This window comes from Mustela nigripes, chromosome 6, assembly GCF_022355385.1.
Source record: "Mustela nigripes isolate SB6536 chromosome 6, MUSNIG.SB6536, whole genome shotgun sequence".
NCBI lineage: Eukaryota > Metazoa > Chordata > Mammalia > Carnivora > Mustelidae > Mustela > Mustela nigripes.
Genome location: NC_081562.1, coordinates 101,102,807 through 101,120,389, shown reverse-complemented (window position 1 = coordinate 101,120,389; position 17,583 = coordinate 101,102,807). Strand labels below are relative to the sequence as shown.

At 51.1% G+C, this 17,583-nt stretch overlaps 1 protein-coding gene across 1 annotated transcript in view; it reads right to left on the bottom strand.

Moving 5' to 3' along the window:
- Nucleotides 1-17,583, bottom strand: part of VWF (von Willebrand factor) — a 133,899-nt gene that overhangs the window by 89,832 nt on the left and 26,484 nt on the right. Inside the window, exons 7-10 of the mRNA XM_059403765.1 lie at nt 10,009-10,225; nt 8,286-8,408; nt 7,312-7,423; nt 6,143-6,189 (exon numbers count right to left, since the gene is read on the bottom strand). Of these exons, the coding sequence (XP_059259748.1) occupies nt 6,143-6,189; nt 7,312-7,423; nt 8,286-8,408; nt 10,009-10,225 (499 nt within the window). The remainder of the gene's footprint in view (nt 1-6,142; nt 6,190-7,311; nt 7,424-8,285; nt 8,409-10,008; nt 10,226-17,583) is intronic.

The window sequence follows — 17,583 nt, the reverse complement described above, 5'->3', positions numbered from 1 at the left end:
TCTGGGGACCCATTCTAGCAAATTATTGGACATGAGGAAGGCGTTGTGGGAACTCCCAACTTGTAACCAATCCAACAGAAGTGGGTACCCTGAGAGCCCAGTAGTTGGGCTCAGCACCTGAAGTGGGGCATTCTGTGGGACAGAGCCCCTAACCTGCAGGGTCTGCACTGATTCCAGTCATTAGTGTCAGGACTGAATCGTAGGACAACCAGCTGGCATCCAGAAAGTAAAAGAATTGATTGGCTTGGGGAAAAACCACACACATTTCATGCCAGAAGTGCTGTAAATAGCACAGGTCAGGTCCTCCTCCCATGACATTGGCCCCAAAGAACACAAGAGTGAGGGATCACTGTTCATGGCAGGCTGTAAAGGTCGGGCCAAAGGTCATCCCAGCCCATTGTAAATGTGCTGAAATTCCAAATCGGCTGGTGTCACAGGAAAGCCTTTCTGCAAGGGCTGTTTCTCAGAATCCACCAGGATCCTGCAGAGTGATATGGACCTTGGTGTCAAACATCTTGACCCCATGGCAATAAAATGGGTGGGAATTCTTCCCCTGACCTTTCTCTGTTTTCTCAGGAGGGCTCTTATCTGAGTATGAAAGTGGGCCTGCATTATCTCCAATGAGACCTAGGAAAAGAGAGGTCAAGAAGAAAAATGCACTTTCAACAGCAGAACTTCCAGAGCTTGAATCTAATCGCCCGATCTGATTTCCTGCTCCGACCTCCACTGACTTGTGCTCTGAAGTTCCTCAGGAATCGAAATCTAAATATGACATTTAGCTTATCGCCTTGGTACCACTGAGGGACGGAGCTGTGAGTGCAGGAAACCCAACAACACGGGTGGGGAAGCTGGGCTCGTGGATGGCCCTGGGAGCTGGAACCCGTCTCTCACCCATCCTCTGCCTGGAGCAGGATGGCCAGGACATTCCCAGTCAGCTAGCTGGTCAAGCCACAAAGGGCAGCCCCCGATCAACAGCTGCCCCCTCACACCCCCACCCCGCACAGCCTATGTACGGAGAAGGCAGGCAATGACAGTCTGGTGAGGAACAGGTGATTCTTTAAAAGAGCCTCAAAGTAGAATGGCCGGGAATTAATGCAGATCTGCTCTGTGAATAAAGATCTTCCCTCACTGGGGCACCTGGGTGGTTCAGTGGGTTAAGCGTCTGCCTTCAGCTCAGGTCATGATCCCGGGGTCCTGGGATCGAGCCCTGCATCGGGCTCCTGCTCAGTGGAGAGTCTGCTTCTCCCTCTGCCTGCCTCTCTGCCTGCTTGTGCTCTGTCACTCTTGCTGTCAAATAAGTAAATAAAATCTTTTTAAAAAAAAGATCTTCCCTCATGAAAAAATTGGAAAGAACCCTCTCCCCCAGTGGGAACACAAGATCTTATCTAAAAGAAACCCTTCTATCTGCAGTACCTGAGACCTCCCTGGGGCTTCTCCGCTCAGCTGGTCTGCTTCTATTCTTTGCCACACGGCCTTCAGAAATGCCAGCCTTTCGCAAAGCAACACAGACTCCCCCAGTGGAAGTTTCCCCCAAAGCCTGCCTCTAGACAGACAATAACATGACCTGTCCCCCAGATGCACAAGGTACACTCCAAGCGCTCCGTGGGTGCGTCTCACGCACTCCTTCCATGAGGCGGCTGTCACCAGCCCCAGTTTGCAGCTGAGGAAAGCGAAGCGCAGAGAAAAACTCACCCAAGGCCCAAGGTCCTCAGACAGGGATTTGCTTGTGGGCCTTGTGCCTGGCTTCAGGGCCCAGAACACGCCACAGCACCCAGCACTCCCCCACGGTCTGGCTCCTGCGGTTTCTCATAGGCCCGACTTGGTGAAGGCCAAGCCTGGGTCACCCTGAGCCTGGGCACACGTGGGCCCCGTGCCAAGGGGCTGAGGTACCACTGAGTTCCAGATACGGAGACTGAGTGGAGACGAGCCCTGGCTTCTTCCTATTTATTTATTTATATTTATCTGAAAGAGAGAGTGGGGAGAGGGGCAGTGGAGAGAAGAGAGTTATCTCAAGCAGATTCCCCACTGAGCGCAGACCCCGATGTGGGCTCCATCTTACAACCCTGAGAGCAAAACCAAGAATCAGATGCACAACCATCTGAGCCACCCAGGCACGCCTCGCCGCTCCTTTTTTTTTTTTTTTTTTTTTTTTTTTAAGATTTATTTATTTCTTGGAGAGCCCTGGCTTCTAAAGGTAGTACACTGGCCTGTCCTGAAGGAGGCCTGCTGGGACTCCAGAAGCCCCAGTATTGGCTGGGGCAGGCCTCATCAGTGTTTCCATGAACTTGGGCACTCCCCCAGGCGAGCCCAGGTGCCTAGGAATGCACACTCCCATTGGACAGGCATTGGTCCTGATCACCTTCTGTGTTAGCCTACGAGGAAGTTTGTCTTCCCAGAGGCTTCCGAACAGACAGCTTGAATCCTAACGTTGAATTATAGGGCTGGGTTAGAAGGCATCAGAAATTATACAGAGCCAAACAAGGAACAACTTACACCAAGGCCCTCCCCTGCCCTGCAGCCAAGTCCAAGGCAGGGCTGGGTTCTCTCTGACCTTCTTGCCCTGCAGGCCCCAGCTACACCCTGCCTCCAACCACCCCTGCACAGGCCAGACCCCTTTGGGCGTGTGCCTGTATGTCTCAGTCCTCCCATCCCGCTTAATGAGGCAGCCGGGGCTACTGGGAATGCTTACGGCTAACATTGAGTGCTTGCTGTCTGCCAAGTAACAGCTTCTGTGGGATGACGCTGCTGTTACCATCCCCGTGTCACAGATGAGGACACTGAGGCTGAGTCACCCCGCTGGGAAGTGGGGGGACTGGAATTCTGGCCAGGCTGCCCGAGTCCACCCCACTGCCCAGGCCCTTGGCTTGGCCCCCTGCTAAGATAACCTGTCAATGGGCATAAGTTGGGCAAGTGAGGAACCCTCCACTCACTCCTTCCCAGCTTCAGAAGAGAACCTTCTACATTCTTCCATCAGGAGTTTGAAATTCTAGAGCTTTTATTAGAAGAATAGTCCCTGTTCATAGGCATGCTCCTTCCTCATGGACCCCCGATCAAACATTTATGGTTCAATGGGAACCAAATTAGCAGGACTTTCCTGGGCAGCATGTGTTGCAGAGGAAAGGAAGAGGAGGAGAGGGAAGAGAGGGTTGGGGTTACAGAAAAGGAAGTCTGAGAAAACCACAGTTTTGCCTGCTGCTGCCCTAATTCCTAATAAGAACAGAGAGCCTCAGTGAGCAATGAAGGCCTAGAGGAGCTCTGAAGCTCCAACCCTCCCCATACAGACTGATGTTCTCCTGGGCAATTTCTTCTCCCTCCCACTCCCCATACACAATACTCCCTGTGCCAGGCAGCCTCTAAGATGCTCCCTCCATGGTCCCACCTCCTGTATTCACGTCTTTGTGTGATCCCCTCACCTTGAGTGTAGACTAGACATGTTGACTTGTTTCTAGTAAATGTAATACAGCAGAAGTGAAGGATATCACTTTGGAAATTGGGTTTTTAAAAGACCAGGGCTTCTATTTTGGCTGTTCTCCCTGACTCTCTCTGAGGTCACTCACCCTAGAAGAAGTCAGCTATCAAAGTCCTAAAGGAGCCTTCAGGTAAGACCACAGCCCAAGTCAGCAACTGGACTGCAACTTTATGAGAAATAGTGAGCCAGACTCAGCCACACCCAGATTCCTGAAATACAGAAGCTCTAAGATTAAAACAAAAAAAGTTTGTTTGCTGAGTTTGGGGGTAATTTGTTACACAATAGACAATTAGTACACTCTCATCTTATCCCGGAGAATCAAAACCCAGCTCCCTACTTCTAAGATTCTCGCAATGTCAGCTCTTCCAGGGACTGTGGAGAAGTCATAGCCTGTTCTTTGCTGTGCTAGCAGAGTCAAGCATATCCCCTTGCAGAACCTTCCCATTGGAAGCTTTACCAGCAATTGTCACACTGGGGGCACAAGACAGCCCCACTGCCAGCTGCATCATGGCAAATAATGGAAGTATGCCTGTGTGCTACAGGTAGAAATGGAGTCAAGCATTTGGAGATGGGAGACAACTAGACAACAGGAGATGGAAGATGACCAGCTAAACTCCAGAACTTGAAAAAGAGGGTCAGAGCTGAGTATGAGTTTAGTGATTGTGTGGGCAAAATACAGATAGTCCACTCTGTAGACTGCAGAGTTGGAACTGATTATCCTCCCATCAAGGAATCAAGAAAATTTCTTACATCCTCAGCAAAGCTATCTTCTAAATTTTGAACTGAAGACCAGGGGTTGTAGTCTTCCCCAGACCAAGCATTCCAACATGTGCACAGTGAGTGTTCAAATCGTTGTTGGATGGATGGATGGATGGATGGATGGATGGATGGTTAGTTGGATGGATGGATGGACGGTTGGATAGATGGATGGATGGACAGATGGACAGTTGGCTGAGTGAAAGATGCTCCCTACAGAAAGTCATTATTAAGAATTCCTAATCTGGGGATGCCTGGGTGCCTTAGTTTGTTGAGCAATGGACTCATGATTTTGGCTCTGGTCATGATCTCATGGGTTGTGCAATAGAGCCCCCCATAGGGCTCTGTGTTTGATGGGGAGTCTGCTTGAGATTCTCTGTCTCCCCCTCTCTCTGCCCTTCCCTGTGCTCTTTCTCTTTCTCTCTCAAATAAATATATAAATCTTAAAAAAAAAAAAAAAGAATTCCAAATCCATTAATCTAACAAAAGACAAAAAACGAATTCCTAATTCAGTCCATTGTGGTTCACAATAATAATGATTATTTAGATATTAACAGTGTTTTTGCAAGGCATTTACAGCAACTTCTTGTCTTTCAAAGGGCTCCTTAGGTCTTTCACAAGGTATGATGATGTTAAATCAGAACATTGATATCCCTTGCAAGAACAATCTTTTGTTCTTCATGCTTCCTTTAAAAATTGCACAGAAGATAAACTTGCTGGTTGGCTATCCCTAAGCCAGACTAACTGACCTAGCTCTAGTGCCCACTTTCCATCTAGTTCCAGAATTTTCCCAGGGTGGTGGGCATTGAGTTAGATCCTAAATGACCATCCAGCCAACAGGCCCCAAATATGACCCCAATATCCAAGTTCAGGCCCTGTCAGCCCACCAAAGCCAATGTGGCCTCTTTGAGCCAAAAGGAGGGGAGCCTGTTATCAGGCTATTTGCCTTGTAGCTTTTTATTGTGCTCTACAGACCAAGGGAACCCAAAAAGTAGTACCCAGCATACAAGCTGAGGCTGAGCTGGTCTTTAACTAAACGTGGGCCCTCTCCTGAGCTGGTGAAGGATGGCAAAGACCTTCCTGCAAAGGAGCAGATGGAGGACCAGGAAGGAGAGTAAACGGAAGGGCAAAGCAGCAATCAGGGAGCTGTGAGTTTGAGTCCTGTCATTGTCTCTTAGCAGCTGTGTGACTTGAGTAAGTTATGTAATCTCTCCAGCTCTGCCTCCTTCTCTGACCTAGAATAACTGTACCTGCCCCACAGGCTGGCATGTAAAGTGCTTAGCACAGAGCCTAACCCACAGCAAACACCATGTGAGTGACCACAAGAGGGAAAATTATCAGGAGAAGAGCCAGGGTTATGGGGGGGTGAGGCAGAAGGGAGCCTCAAATGGGCAAACTTTGCAACAAATAGAATAGAGCTGGGGACAAGCAGAAGACCCAATAAAGGGCAGAGATTATTATAAAGCAACTTTTCCTAAAGACATTTTACAGGATGCCATTCTAAGGCCTTCCTATCAGGCATTCCAGAAACTTCTCACTTCTCACTTAATAAAGAATTACCAGGCCCTTTTTCCTCTCAATTTCCAAAGAATTTGCATCATCTTTGTTTAGACTGTGATGCTACAGTTCTTACAGTTCATTGAACCATAATCCCCTGAGCAAACAGGTGAGAAGAAAAGGACAATAAAACCTTAGCCCAGGTGCATTCTCACCTTTCAGCTATGCTGGGTGTGCCTCTGCCAGGCCCAGGAGTGGGTCAGCACAGCTGGGATCCCAAAACGGAGCTGTGGTCAGAGGGTTGTATCCAGCTGGCACAGAGGCCTCCTTACCCCTGCCTTGAGACAAGGCCCTCCCTATATAGCAAGGACGACACACCATTCCATCGGGAGAAGGGGGGATGAGCGGAAGGGCTCCTACCTGGGCATTCTTCATTGCTGCAAATCCACAGGCTGTTTCGGCAAATGCTGTTGGGGAGAGAAGCACAGGGTGTGGCTAGTTGTGCAAACACGAGGGCACAAGAACAGACCTAAAGCACGAGGGCCTAAAAAACACTAAAAAGCACTAAACTAAAAAACACTAAAAAGCCCTAAAACACAGGGGCGCCTGGGTGGCTCAGTGGGTTGAAGCCTCTGCCTTCGGCTCAGGTCATGATCCCAGGGTCCTGGGATCGAGCCCCGCATCAGACTCTGCTCAGTGGGGAGCCTGCTTCCTCCTCTCTCTGCCTACTTGTGATCTCTGCCTGTCAAATAAATAAATAAAATCTTTAAAAAAAATTTTTTTTAATTAAAAAAAAAAAGCACTAAAACAAGAGGGCCCAGGAACAGATGCCACAGCCCCCAAAGGGAGGGATCTGGGAGAAGGGGGAGCGAGTGCTAAGGGGGTCTCTATGAGGCTGAACGTGAATGGCGCAGGGCTGTGGCCAAAGGGGGAAGCACCTTGGGGATGAGGCTGAGAGGGGGCAACCCTGACAAAGAGAGAGGAGAAGAAAACTGAGGGGACCCGACATGTCTTCAGGGACCCTGAAGACACATCTTCAGGGATTTCAGGATCCCTGAAAATCCACCCAGCCACTGCGCAATGAAAGTCCTACACCCCCCCCCCCGCCCCCTGGCGCTGTCCCTTCCCCACAGCTGGGAGAAGTGAAGATGGGAGGGCTGCTGAAAAGGGTGCCACCCAGACCCACGCAGGCCAGCCCATGGGGGCTCCTGGAAGACAGCCGAGAAGGGAAAGACAGCAAAGGGAAGAGGCCAGAAGATGAAGTGAGGGGTACCGTCCTCAAAGAGAGAGCTGCCTGTGGTGTGGTGATGGTCAGGTAGTCTTCCTTCAGAGAGTCATTCATTACAGCAGAGCTTGGGGGGAGCACTAGAGACTATGTTTGCATGTGAAGGGGCCTTTCCTCCCCAACTCCCTCCTCTAGGCCCATCCCTGCTCCTCCTCATTGATGTCCCCCCCTTCCTCAAACTGCCCCCACATCTCAACTGCGTCTCCCTCTGCCCAGCCAGATCCTATTGCACTTGCCACTGCCCTTCCTGATGCCCACTGCCCTTGGGCTGCTCTCCCAGACCCTACGGTGCAGCCCCACATACCAGGTGTTGCAGTCCTGCGAGAGGGACGTTCCCGGAGGGTACCGTTGCCCGGCATGCACACAGGAACATTCAGCGCTCCCCACGCAGCGGCCTTCATCCAGGAGCTGTCCCTCTGTGTTCAAGGGCATCAAGGCAAAAACTCAACTTATCATCATTACTCATCCCGCAGCTCCAGAATGCCCGTGGGTGACCACAGTTTAGGCTTCTTCAGGAATCTCAAAGAACCTGCTCTGTGATGTTGCTCTGTCCCAATAGGGCGATATTGGGGGGAGGGAGATTATTAATCTTTCTCTACTAGTGAAGAAATGGGGGAAAGAGCTTTGCTCAAGGTCCACCAGTGAGGAAAGCATGAGTCTAGGCTGTGAGAACTGGTACGACCCTTACTTTCACAGTCATGCACTGGAAGAAGTCATTTATTTATTAATTTCCATTGCACAGATGAAGAAAGGAGGCAAGAGTTTTTGTTCTAGGTCATCCAGCGGGGAAGTCGTTAGTCCAAACACACAGGCCTCACTCTCAGTAATTAAACAGTGTTTTTCACCAAAGCTCGCACAGCCTCTCCGGAGAAACAAGTTCTAGTGCAAAGCTCTTTTCAGCTGAGCTCCCATGGCAAACCCAGGAGACATTTTAAAATATCTCGCCCAGACCCGTTCCCTGACACTCAACTGAGGAAACAAAAGTGCCGCTCAGAGCGGGCCACGTGCTCCCCAAACAAAGTCTCTGTCAGAGCCCAGACGGTCCTTCTGTTTCCGAGACACAGGCGCTTCCACAGATACAGTACCACAGGAAAACAGAAATTAAAAATAAACCCCGGCTCGATCCTGATCCCTCTGTACAAAGACTTTTTTAAAAAATAAATAAAAGGCTTCTGATTCCAGCCACGGGATACAAACACAAGTGGCCTTCATCTGGCTTCCCCAAGCCAAGGACACCGGCAAGGTCTCGGATTTGTGGTAGAGTAAGAAGCTTATTACCAGGGCAGCTGCAGCCGTCCACGCATGGCTGCTGACACACTTCTTGGACGTGCAGGCTCTGGCAAGTTCTGGCGCAAGGGGACACACACTCCTTGTACTCCATGCCAGCCGGACAGGCCGGTCCTGAAATGGGAAAACATGGGAGTCTTCCCAGAGCAGCTCCCTCCCAGAGGGCACCTCCCAGCCACACTGTCCTCAGAGCCCCTGCGCTCTCTCCTCTGCTCCCCTCTGTCTTCAGGGTCCCAGGGGCCAGCTCCACCCAGTGGCACCCCAATGGCCCAGCTCCCCCTGCCCTGAAGGGAAGTCTTCCCTCTCATAGGGCCAGGCTAAGACTCAGCAGAGTCACCTGGGACCAGCACCCCTTCCCCGTTGGTCATCTGCTTCTCCGTGAACAGCTTGGCATTCCCCCCCCCACCCCATGTTCTGTCCCTTTCACCTAAAACCCTCTCAAGGTAATCCCAAAGTCCTCTAGGTTGAAAATAAATGTCCTCCGTGGGCCAAGCAAGGGGTAAGTGGCATCTGCATCACATCCCTCCTCTAAGGGCTCCCCTTCCTCATGAAACTGGTCCCCGTCGAAGGCCCCTGCCCAATACCATTCATGCCCACTTTCCCCACATGGGTGACATGCTCCATATTTATTTTCCACTGCGCTGCAGGACTGTCTTCAGAGCCTTGTCACCCAAGCATCTGTCCTTTCCCACTGGACCCAGCTCGTCCTGGGCAAAGACCGACCCCCCTGCTTTGCCTCTCAACCCTGTGGCTGACTGATGCTCAAAATCACTGAAGAACCAGAACATACCAGTGACTTCCTGGGCTTCACAAGACCGAACAATGGCTCTGAACCCCTTCTCCTCCGAGAGGCATCTCCCTCCCCCCCCCCCCCGCACCCTATCTTCAAAGACCTCAAATAACAGCCACTCCACCCGACAGCCAAGAAGCCAGCTGCTAATAGCCACCTTCTCACACCCCCACAGCAGAGATAAAAGCTCTAATTTATAAGCGGAAAAAACACACACACTGAAAAACATGTGTGTGCTGTAAATATTTGGCCTGCTGTTCCGGCTCCATCGGCCAGGATGGCCCGTGTAATTACAGCGGACTGTCCATATGCATGGCTTTTGGTCCGCGGTGGAGAGTCTGGGGAAAGAGCAGCCTTCTTGTAACGGAACCAAAGAAGCTCCTATTTAATTATGATAATTTGGGGATGTGACAATGACAGGGATCAGGGACCCGGTGAGACTGGGAGATCTGAACCACAGGCATCCTGAGGTGGAAGGAAAGGGGAGCCCCGGGTGGGGAGGAGAGAGTCTGGGTTCACAAAAGGGAAGGGCTTATGGAGAGGCTGCCGGTCTCTCTGAGATCATGACCACTATGGACAGTGTGGACAACTCCTCGCTCCTCGTCAACGCAGACAGGCCTGCAGCAGAGCTGTGAGCTGAAATCAAGACAGCTGGGTTTCCTGTCAGAGGCAGGGAATGTTCTCCAAGTCCAGGGAATAGATTTCCCAAAGGAGTCCAGGGCGCTGAGGGAGGCATGGCCCCGGATGGAGGCAGGGGGCCGGGCGGCCTTCCTAGCCACAGCCCTTAAGGGAAGGGACGCCCCCCTGCAGGCCAGCCTTCTGTGATCAGGTGGCCCAGGAGCGTGACAAGCCGGAGGGCTTCCCTAGTGACAGGAGGGACGGATACCACTTGTCCCCAGCTGGGAGGGTGGGCGGTGGACTTACGGCAGGTGCTGTGGTCGGTCCAGCCATATAAGACCATGCCCTGCTGGGCACAGGCCCGGGCATATTCCAGGAGGACCTCGCAAGGGCATCTCAGCCCCTGTGCACAGGTACACAGAGTCCTTTCACATAGGGCCACGAAAGGCTCAGGGTCTACCAGAGGGTGGCAGCGGGCAAACGCCGAGGCGCTCTTCAGAAGCTGGCACTGCTCCCACGGGCCCTGCAGGAACAAGATGCCACTCGGTGAGGACAGCAGCCGTGCAGCCCCGGCTCTATGGAGCACTGGGTCTGTCTTCCTGAATACGGCTCCATGAAGAGCCCACCCCACAAGGAAACCTGGGGAAGCTGCCTCACGCCAGGCACGGAGCAGGTGCTGATGAACTGTTCTCACAGTCTTACCAATGCAAGGGCAGATATTGAACACATGCTATCAGAAGTAGATGGAGACACTGAGGTTACCTCCCAGGCTGAGCCCTGAACATCAGAGCCCAGGGCCTCTGAACAGTCATGGCAAGTTGGGGGTGAGGGTGGGGGTCCTAGGAAAGAAAGCAAAGAGCAGAGAGAGGGGAATGAAAGGTGCAGAGCACAGGGCCGGGCATCCGGGAACACCCAGCAGCATCTCCTTCCCACTGACCTTGCTTCCTCCTCCTCCTCTCCCCAACCAGGCCTTCCCGACCACACAGGAGGAGATGGCCCCAGGACTTTCAGGAATTGAAATGAGTTCTACTAGGGGTGGAGTTCAGCAACAGGTTTTCCCAATGTTCACCAGGTGATTCCTGGCGCCAGACGGAATCCGTTACCATCAACAAAAACAAGCTAGGATTCTCAGAAATGTCCGCCAGACCCTCTGCCAGGCAAAGACTGGCATTTTACACTGGCTTTTACCACCTTGTTAATACCTTCAACACAGGGCGGGGTGGAAATTGTTGATCACTACTCCCGAAACACAGTAATAGAGACAATCCTATGTGCTGTCTTTATAAACACTCTACATTCTGCTTTAATGAGTCCAACTGCACTGTGTGTGTGTGTGTGTGTGTGTGTGTGTGTGTAGTTTAAAATCTCTGAAGTTGATGGGGAACCTGGATGGCTCAGTTGGTTAAGCATTTGACTCTTGGTTTAGGTTCAGGTCATGATCTCAAGGTGGTGAGATCGATCCCTGCATGGGCTCCCAGGGAGCCCTCTCCCTCCCCCTCTACTCTGCCCCACCCACTCTTTCTTTTTCTCTCTCAAATAAATAAATAAATAAAATCTTGGGGCACCTGGGTGGCTCAGTGGTTTAAGCCTCTGCCTTCGGCTCAGGTCATGATCTCAGGGTCCTGGGATTGAGCCCCGCATCAGGCTCTCTGCTTGGCATGGAGCTTGCTTCCTTCTCTCTCTCTGCCTGCCTCTCTGCCTACTTGTGATCTCTGTCAAATAAATGAATAAAATCTTAAAATAAATAAATAAATAAAATCTCTGAGGTTGGAGTCACAGCTTTGGAAGCCATTCCCTGTTTATTTGCTCCAAATAAACGTTACCATTATGTGACAAAATAAAGTCTCTGAAGTTAAGGTGCCTGTTCCAATCAATCTTACACTTCAATTGGCAGCAGCTTTTTTTTTCTGGACTTGAGAATGGATTCTGGAATCTCACCCTACAGATCTTTATTGAGTCATCTTAATAACCTGTAAGCCATCTGACCTGCTGCAATAAATCCTTCTTATTCTAGCTGTCTAACGAGGACTCTCTTCTGTGCCTCAGAATACTGGCCAAGAAAATTTACAGAACACATTAAAGAATTAGTTTTTCATTTGTTTAGTATATTTTTTTAAAAGATTTTATTTATTTATTTGACAGAGAGAAATCACAAGTAGATGGAGAGGCAGGCAGAGAGAGAGAGAGAGGGAAGCAGGCTCCCTGCTGAGCAGAGAGCCCGATGCGGGACTCGATCCCAGGACCCTGAGATCATGACCTGAGCTGAAGGCAGCGGCTTAACCCACTGAGTCACCCAGGCGCCCTGTTTAGTATATTTTTACAGGAAAATTAGTGAATGATCACTGACCCAGATAACAGGCCTCCCTCTGATTTCTCTCCCTCTCACTGCATTACTTTCTGCTTCCTTCTCTCTGCTCCTCAACTTTTCTTTCTTAGTGACACCTGGAACCATGATATGTCCAGGACTTGACACAGTACAGTAACGTCACCACAGGTCCTCCCCACGGGGGGCATCCGCCCTTTCACACACAGAACGCTCTCCAACTGGAGAGTAATGGAAGGACTTAAAACCTTCAGCGAAGGGGGTGCCTGGCTGGCTCAGTCGGTAGAGCACACAACTCTTGATCTCAGGGCCATGAGTTTGTGCCCCACGCTGGGCATGGGGCCTACTTTTTAAATAAGTAAGTAAAAAAATAAACAAATAAGAAAAACTTTAAAAAGAAAAAAAAAACCCTTCTGCCAAAAAGAAAGAAGTACCAGAGCATCTAAATGGAAGGCTGTGCCCTGAAGAATAAATCAGAGCAAATCAGTGTGAGGACAGGGAACAGTAAAAAAGAGTTCTGACGAGAAGGAAACCCATCTGCTCAAACCATACGGAAGGATGGCCAGAGCAAGCCTGTGCAAATCAAGAGCCGGGAGGCAGGGCCGTGGGGAAAAAAAGCCCAAAGGAACAGCAATTCTGCGATAGCAAAGATAAGCTGTGGTTCTGGGAAAACCCACATCCTGCCCACAGCCCACCTGAGCTGGGACCCTGCCCCTTCCCCGGCCTGCATGGAGTCTGTCCTCAGAACTAGGAAGCAGGGCAGAGTGTCACAGCTTCCTGGGGTCACAGCAGGCAGGGGGGCAGGGAGGACACAGAAGGATGCCCAGGGTCCCTGCCCAAGCAGGTGGGTGTGGTGGGTTCCCCTGCACCTGTTAGGAAGGCCACAGCCACAGGGACTGCTGGACTGCAGGGCTGCAGGGCAAGGACCATGAGCCAGCCTGGCCATTGCTGAGAGCCGCTGCTCCCTCCATGACTCCACCTCTCTGGGCTTACCTGCTTCAGGATGGAGACTCCACACCTACTGCAGGGCTAAAGCCCAGGCCCTGCCGTTGCTGGAGGCAGGGACTGAAGCAAGTCTTCTTGCCTCGCTGGAGTAATGCGGGAATAATCCCAGCAGGTGCTGCCTTGCAGGCAGTGGGAAGACACCGCAGTGCCCGGCACTGAGCTAGCGATCCATGAATGAAGACCACTGTAGTCGGTCCCAGGACCACTGAGGTCCTGGGTGATGACCTGCATCCCGCTGTTTGCCACACTAGGCATTTTATGCAGGGGAAACTGAGGTCTTAGAAGACGAAGCCAGAAAAGTCTTGCCCTGGACTTGTTACAACTTCACAGCCCTGGATCTGAGTTTTGCCTCTTGCACCTGCTAGCTGTGTGACCTTGGACTATTGTCTGGACCCCTGCTCCTCCATCAACTGGGGATAAGAATGACAGTTCCTATGTGATGTGATGGTAGTGGAGATTGATTGAAATCATGCAGGGAAAGGCTTCACTGCAAAAATGATGACTCCGTATCATCACCGTGGCCACCAAAGAGGTCCCTTCCCCTCTCCCTCCTGCCAGGAGGCTTGTCCTCCAGAATGGTGGGCAGCTCAGCAGCAGGACAGAAGACATCTTTGTCCCTTTCCCTGCATCTTGGGGAGACTGGGCAACACTGGGATGCATGGCCACCATGACAACACAATCGCTTTACTAGTATCTTGGAGACTCTTTTGAGCGAGGGGATGGAGGAAGGACCCTCTCTTCTTTGCCACAGGCAGGTCTAAGACTCTCCTGAGGCTCAGGGGGAGGAGGCTGGAGCCTGGGTCTAGTTCTTTCCATTCTGCTACACTGTCTGGCCCATGAGATGGGCCCCTCAGAGAGAAACGTTCCTGGGCTCTCAAAGGGCGGCCAAGGGTGCCCCGGGGAGGGCCAGAGGCTTGGGCTCTTGCTGGCCCTTCTCCTCATCTGAAATTTGGAACCAGAGAAAAACCCAAAAAGGCAACTCAATGGGGTTTTTTTTGTTCGAGTGATGCTGCCATCACCTGGTCTGTCAGGCAGCAGCCCAGAGCAGCCCCTGTATCATAGGACAGTTCCACAGGGACCAGGCGCCTGGGGTTCATCACCAGCACAGCACAGCGTCAACCAGAAAAAAGAAGAGACTCAGGAGTCCAGTGTCCCCTCCCACACTAAGAGCGATGTCAGGCAGAGTCCAGCATGGCCCATCTCCAGCTGGCCCAAACCTGTCTGTTCCCTGCTCAGGGGAAAAGTGGGACCCATCCTCCAGCATATTTCCTGGGAGGTCCCTTGAGATATTAAATGGTTTACAGAAAGCTGTAGCAAGAAGGGTGTTTTCTGATTATTTGCCTGCAGGATGGGAGTGGATTTCTGCAGAAACAGCCACCTCCCTTCTGAGAACAATGCCTCTGGCCTCTCCATGTGCACCTGAAAATCTGGCTAGGATTGCTAGAGACAAAAGGAAAAATCTGTCTCCCTGTCTTGTTCTCTGGTCTTCCTCTGGTTGGCTCTGGCCTAAACGTGGCCTATGAGAGTGACCAGAGTCTGAGGGCCCCACAGTGCAGCACACCTTGCTTGCCACCTTTGCCTCCCAGCCTTCCCCACTCCACATGGAGGGGCCAAGCCAGGTCCAGAGACAGAAATAAGTCCAGGATGGAGCTGACACAGCATCCTCTTGGAACCTGGAGAGATGTCAGTAGGTAGGAGGTGACCAAACCTTTACTCAACAAGCACATCTGATGGTGTCCCACCCCAACTTAAAGGACAAAGCTCTAGCTCCTTAGAAAGGCAGGAGGCCAGGCATTCTAGGATCTGATCCTGGCTACTGTCCAGCTCTCCCCCTCCGACTCCCCATCTCACATATCACCAATGTCCCCCGAACAAATAAAGTGGTTTCAGAGACCACCTTGGCACCCACTCCCACAAACAGGCCCTTCATAAGCCTAAAACACCTTCTAAGAACACAAAACTCCTCAGAGAAAGGCCAGATAAACAGACTTTCAGATTTGGAAACTGTGGCATGGAGAGAGTAAAGCATTCACTAGGTCAGCGGTTCACAAAGTGTGACTTGGTCCAGAAAGCCCCTAGAGATCCCCAAGATCCTTGGAAGACTTTCCAAGATCCTTGAAAGACTATTTTAATAATCACACTAAGATGTTTTCTGGCCTTTGGGCTCTCACTCTTTCATGAGTGCACAGTGGAATTTTCCAGAAGCTCCACGATAGATAATCGCACCACAGACTGACTACTGACGCTGACGTGGGAATCCAGCTGATTTCTCTTAAGCCAGATAGCAAAGAGATTTACAAAACTATGAAACAATGCCATTCTTCTCTCTACACATTTTTCTGCTTGGAATTTATAGTGGCTTTTATTAAAAAGATGCTAAATATAATGTGTTTATTATTTTTAAAGGAGTATGCTGTAAATGTCTCCGTTTTAGTATCTAATCTAGTATATATCAATAGATAATCCAAACCCATAATCAACAGATAATCTATAGAAAATCTCTTTTGTGTCTTCTATCATTCTTAAGAGTGTCAGGGCATCATCAGACCCGCAGCTCACAGACTCCTGTAGCGGCAGGGCTCAAACCTGATGGCAACCTACATGCCTGTCACCTGTCACCAAACCACAAGTTACATGGTTTTCCTCCACGCCCCCACTCTCCCCACCTGTTTCCTCATACCAGGTTAGACAAGCGGAGCACGGGAGACAGAGCTCGACTTTTAGAAGCGTGGTTGTTCTACAGTCCCAACCCCATCACTTCCAAAATGTGCATCTGTGGGAAATGATCCTGCCAGTCTGTGCCTGTTTCCTCCCCTGTAAAGAAGGCAGAGCGGAGAAGAGACTGAAAGTTGTCTGGGATCTCTTCCTCCCTTCTTTCTTAGTCACAGCACCTTCAATTTTCAATCATCCCTTGAGCATGTGCCCACTGGGCACGAAGATTCCATCTCTTCACTTCCCCGGCAGCTGTGAGTAGGCGTAACGAAGCTTTGCCCGGTAGGGCATAAGCAGAAGGATAAGCAGAACGGGCTACGTTCTAGGCAATGTCCTCAAAAGGAAAGGGTGCTTCTTTCTTAGCCCCTTCTCTCCCCACTGCCGGAATGCAGCTGTGATGCCTGAGGTGAAAGCTGCCATCTTGGACCATGAAGTGGAAGCTCCATGCCAACAACAACAGAAAAACGAGACCCAAGGACCCTGGGTCCCAACACCAAGGCATCCGGTGCTGGCCCTGGACACCCTACCTGAGCTTCTTTACACCAAGGCTTCTTTACACCAAGAGAGAAATAAACCTCTCTGTTACTTTAGATGTCTCCTCACTCACAGTGGGACCTACTCCTCATGGACACAGACAGCAATACCTACGGAAGCCGGATACTGCAAAGTAAGACTGAACAAGTTTACATGGGAAAGGCAGTCGAGGCCCTACCCCTAGTGCCACTAGCCTATTGTCAATAGCAGCCTCACAGTGCGAAAATGGCTCCTCCTCAGCTCTCTGCGGAGCCGTTCTGGCAGAGACACAAGCGACGGTCAGCTCATTTGCTCGCTCCCAGCATGTCCCTGGCTCCAGTGCCTGGCAGCAGCTACCTCTATCTTCCTTCATCTCGTCTGCAGTGCCAGCAGCTGGCGGGAGAGATCCAGCCCCAGCTCCGTCAGCCCATGACTTCACCCTGCCTAGGCGGGTGTGCAGAGCCAACAGCAGCCCAACTTAATCACATTTGCAGCTCATTAAAGAAGTCCAGGCCTCTTCCCTGGGGATGCCGAGCCCCGTCTGAGGGAGCGAGGGAGTGGGAGAGAATAAGCAGCACATCTCCCCAGTGGCAGGCAGGCAGGCAGGAGGGGAAGGAGACCTAAAGCTTAGCTATTGTGTTTGTTCCCAAACAGCTGACCAAGGAGAGGGGAGGGGGCATTCCTAGGACTGAAGTGAACAAAGGAAGGAGAAGCTAATATAGAGAGTGCAAGATTGTTCACCCCAGCCCTGATCTTTCCAGCCCTGGGGTGGGTGCTCTGTGGCTGGCCCTGGAGGAGGTATGGAGGAGCCTGGCGCCTGAACAGGTCCAGAATAGTGGGTTCAAGAATTCACCCCATGGCAGGGCCTAGTTTCTCATTGGTCAGCCAGCAAGGACGGATGGGGGAGGGTTGCTGATTCTATTTATATCTTCTGGCTGGCCTGGGACTCCCACCCACATTCCAAGATCTGGCTCACAAAGCCCCCATGAAACTGGTCGATAGATTTCCACCAAATGGACATTCTTTGTTTTTTTTGTGGGTTTCTTTTGTTGTTTTTTTTTTTTTTTTTTTTTTTTGCAAAGTTGGACATTCCTCTCTCTGAGATGACTGGGGTACAGTCCTCATGAGGAATAGGGTAACTGGATATGTCACAGAAGTCCCCATATTCCAAAGGATCCTCCTTACCCTCTGCCCTGGTCTCCTGGAAGGTATCTGAGCCATTGTCAGAGACCAGGGCAGGGCTCAGTGGGCTGGGATGTGGGCCAAGCATCATCCCCAAGTTCCCAGTTTGGGGTCTGTCCAAGCCCGGGGATGGAACCACTCTGCTC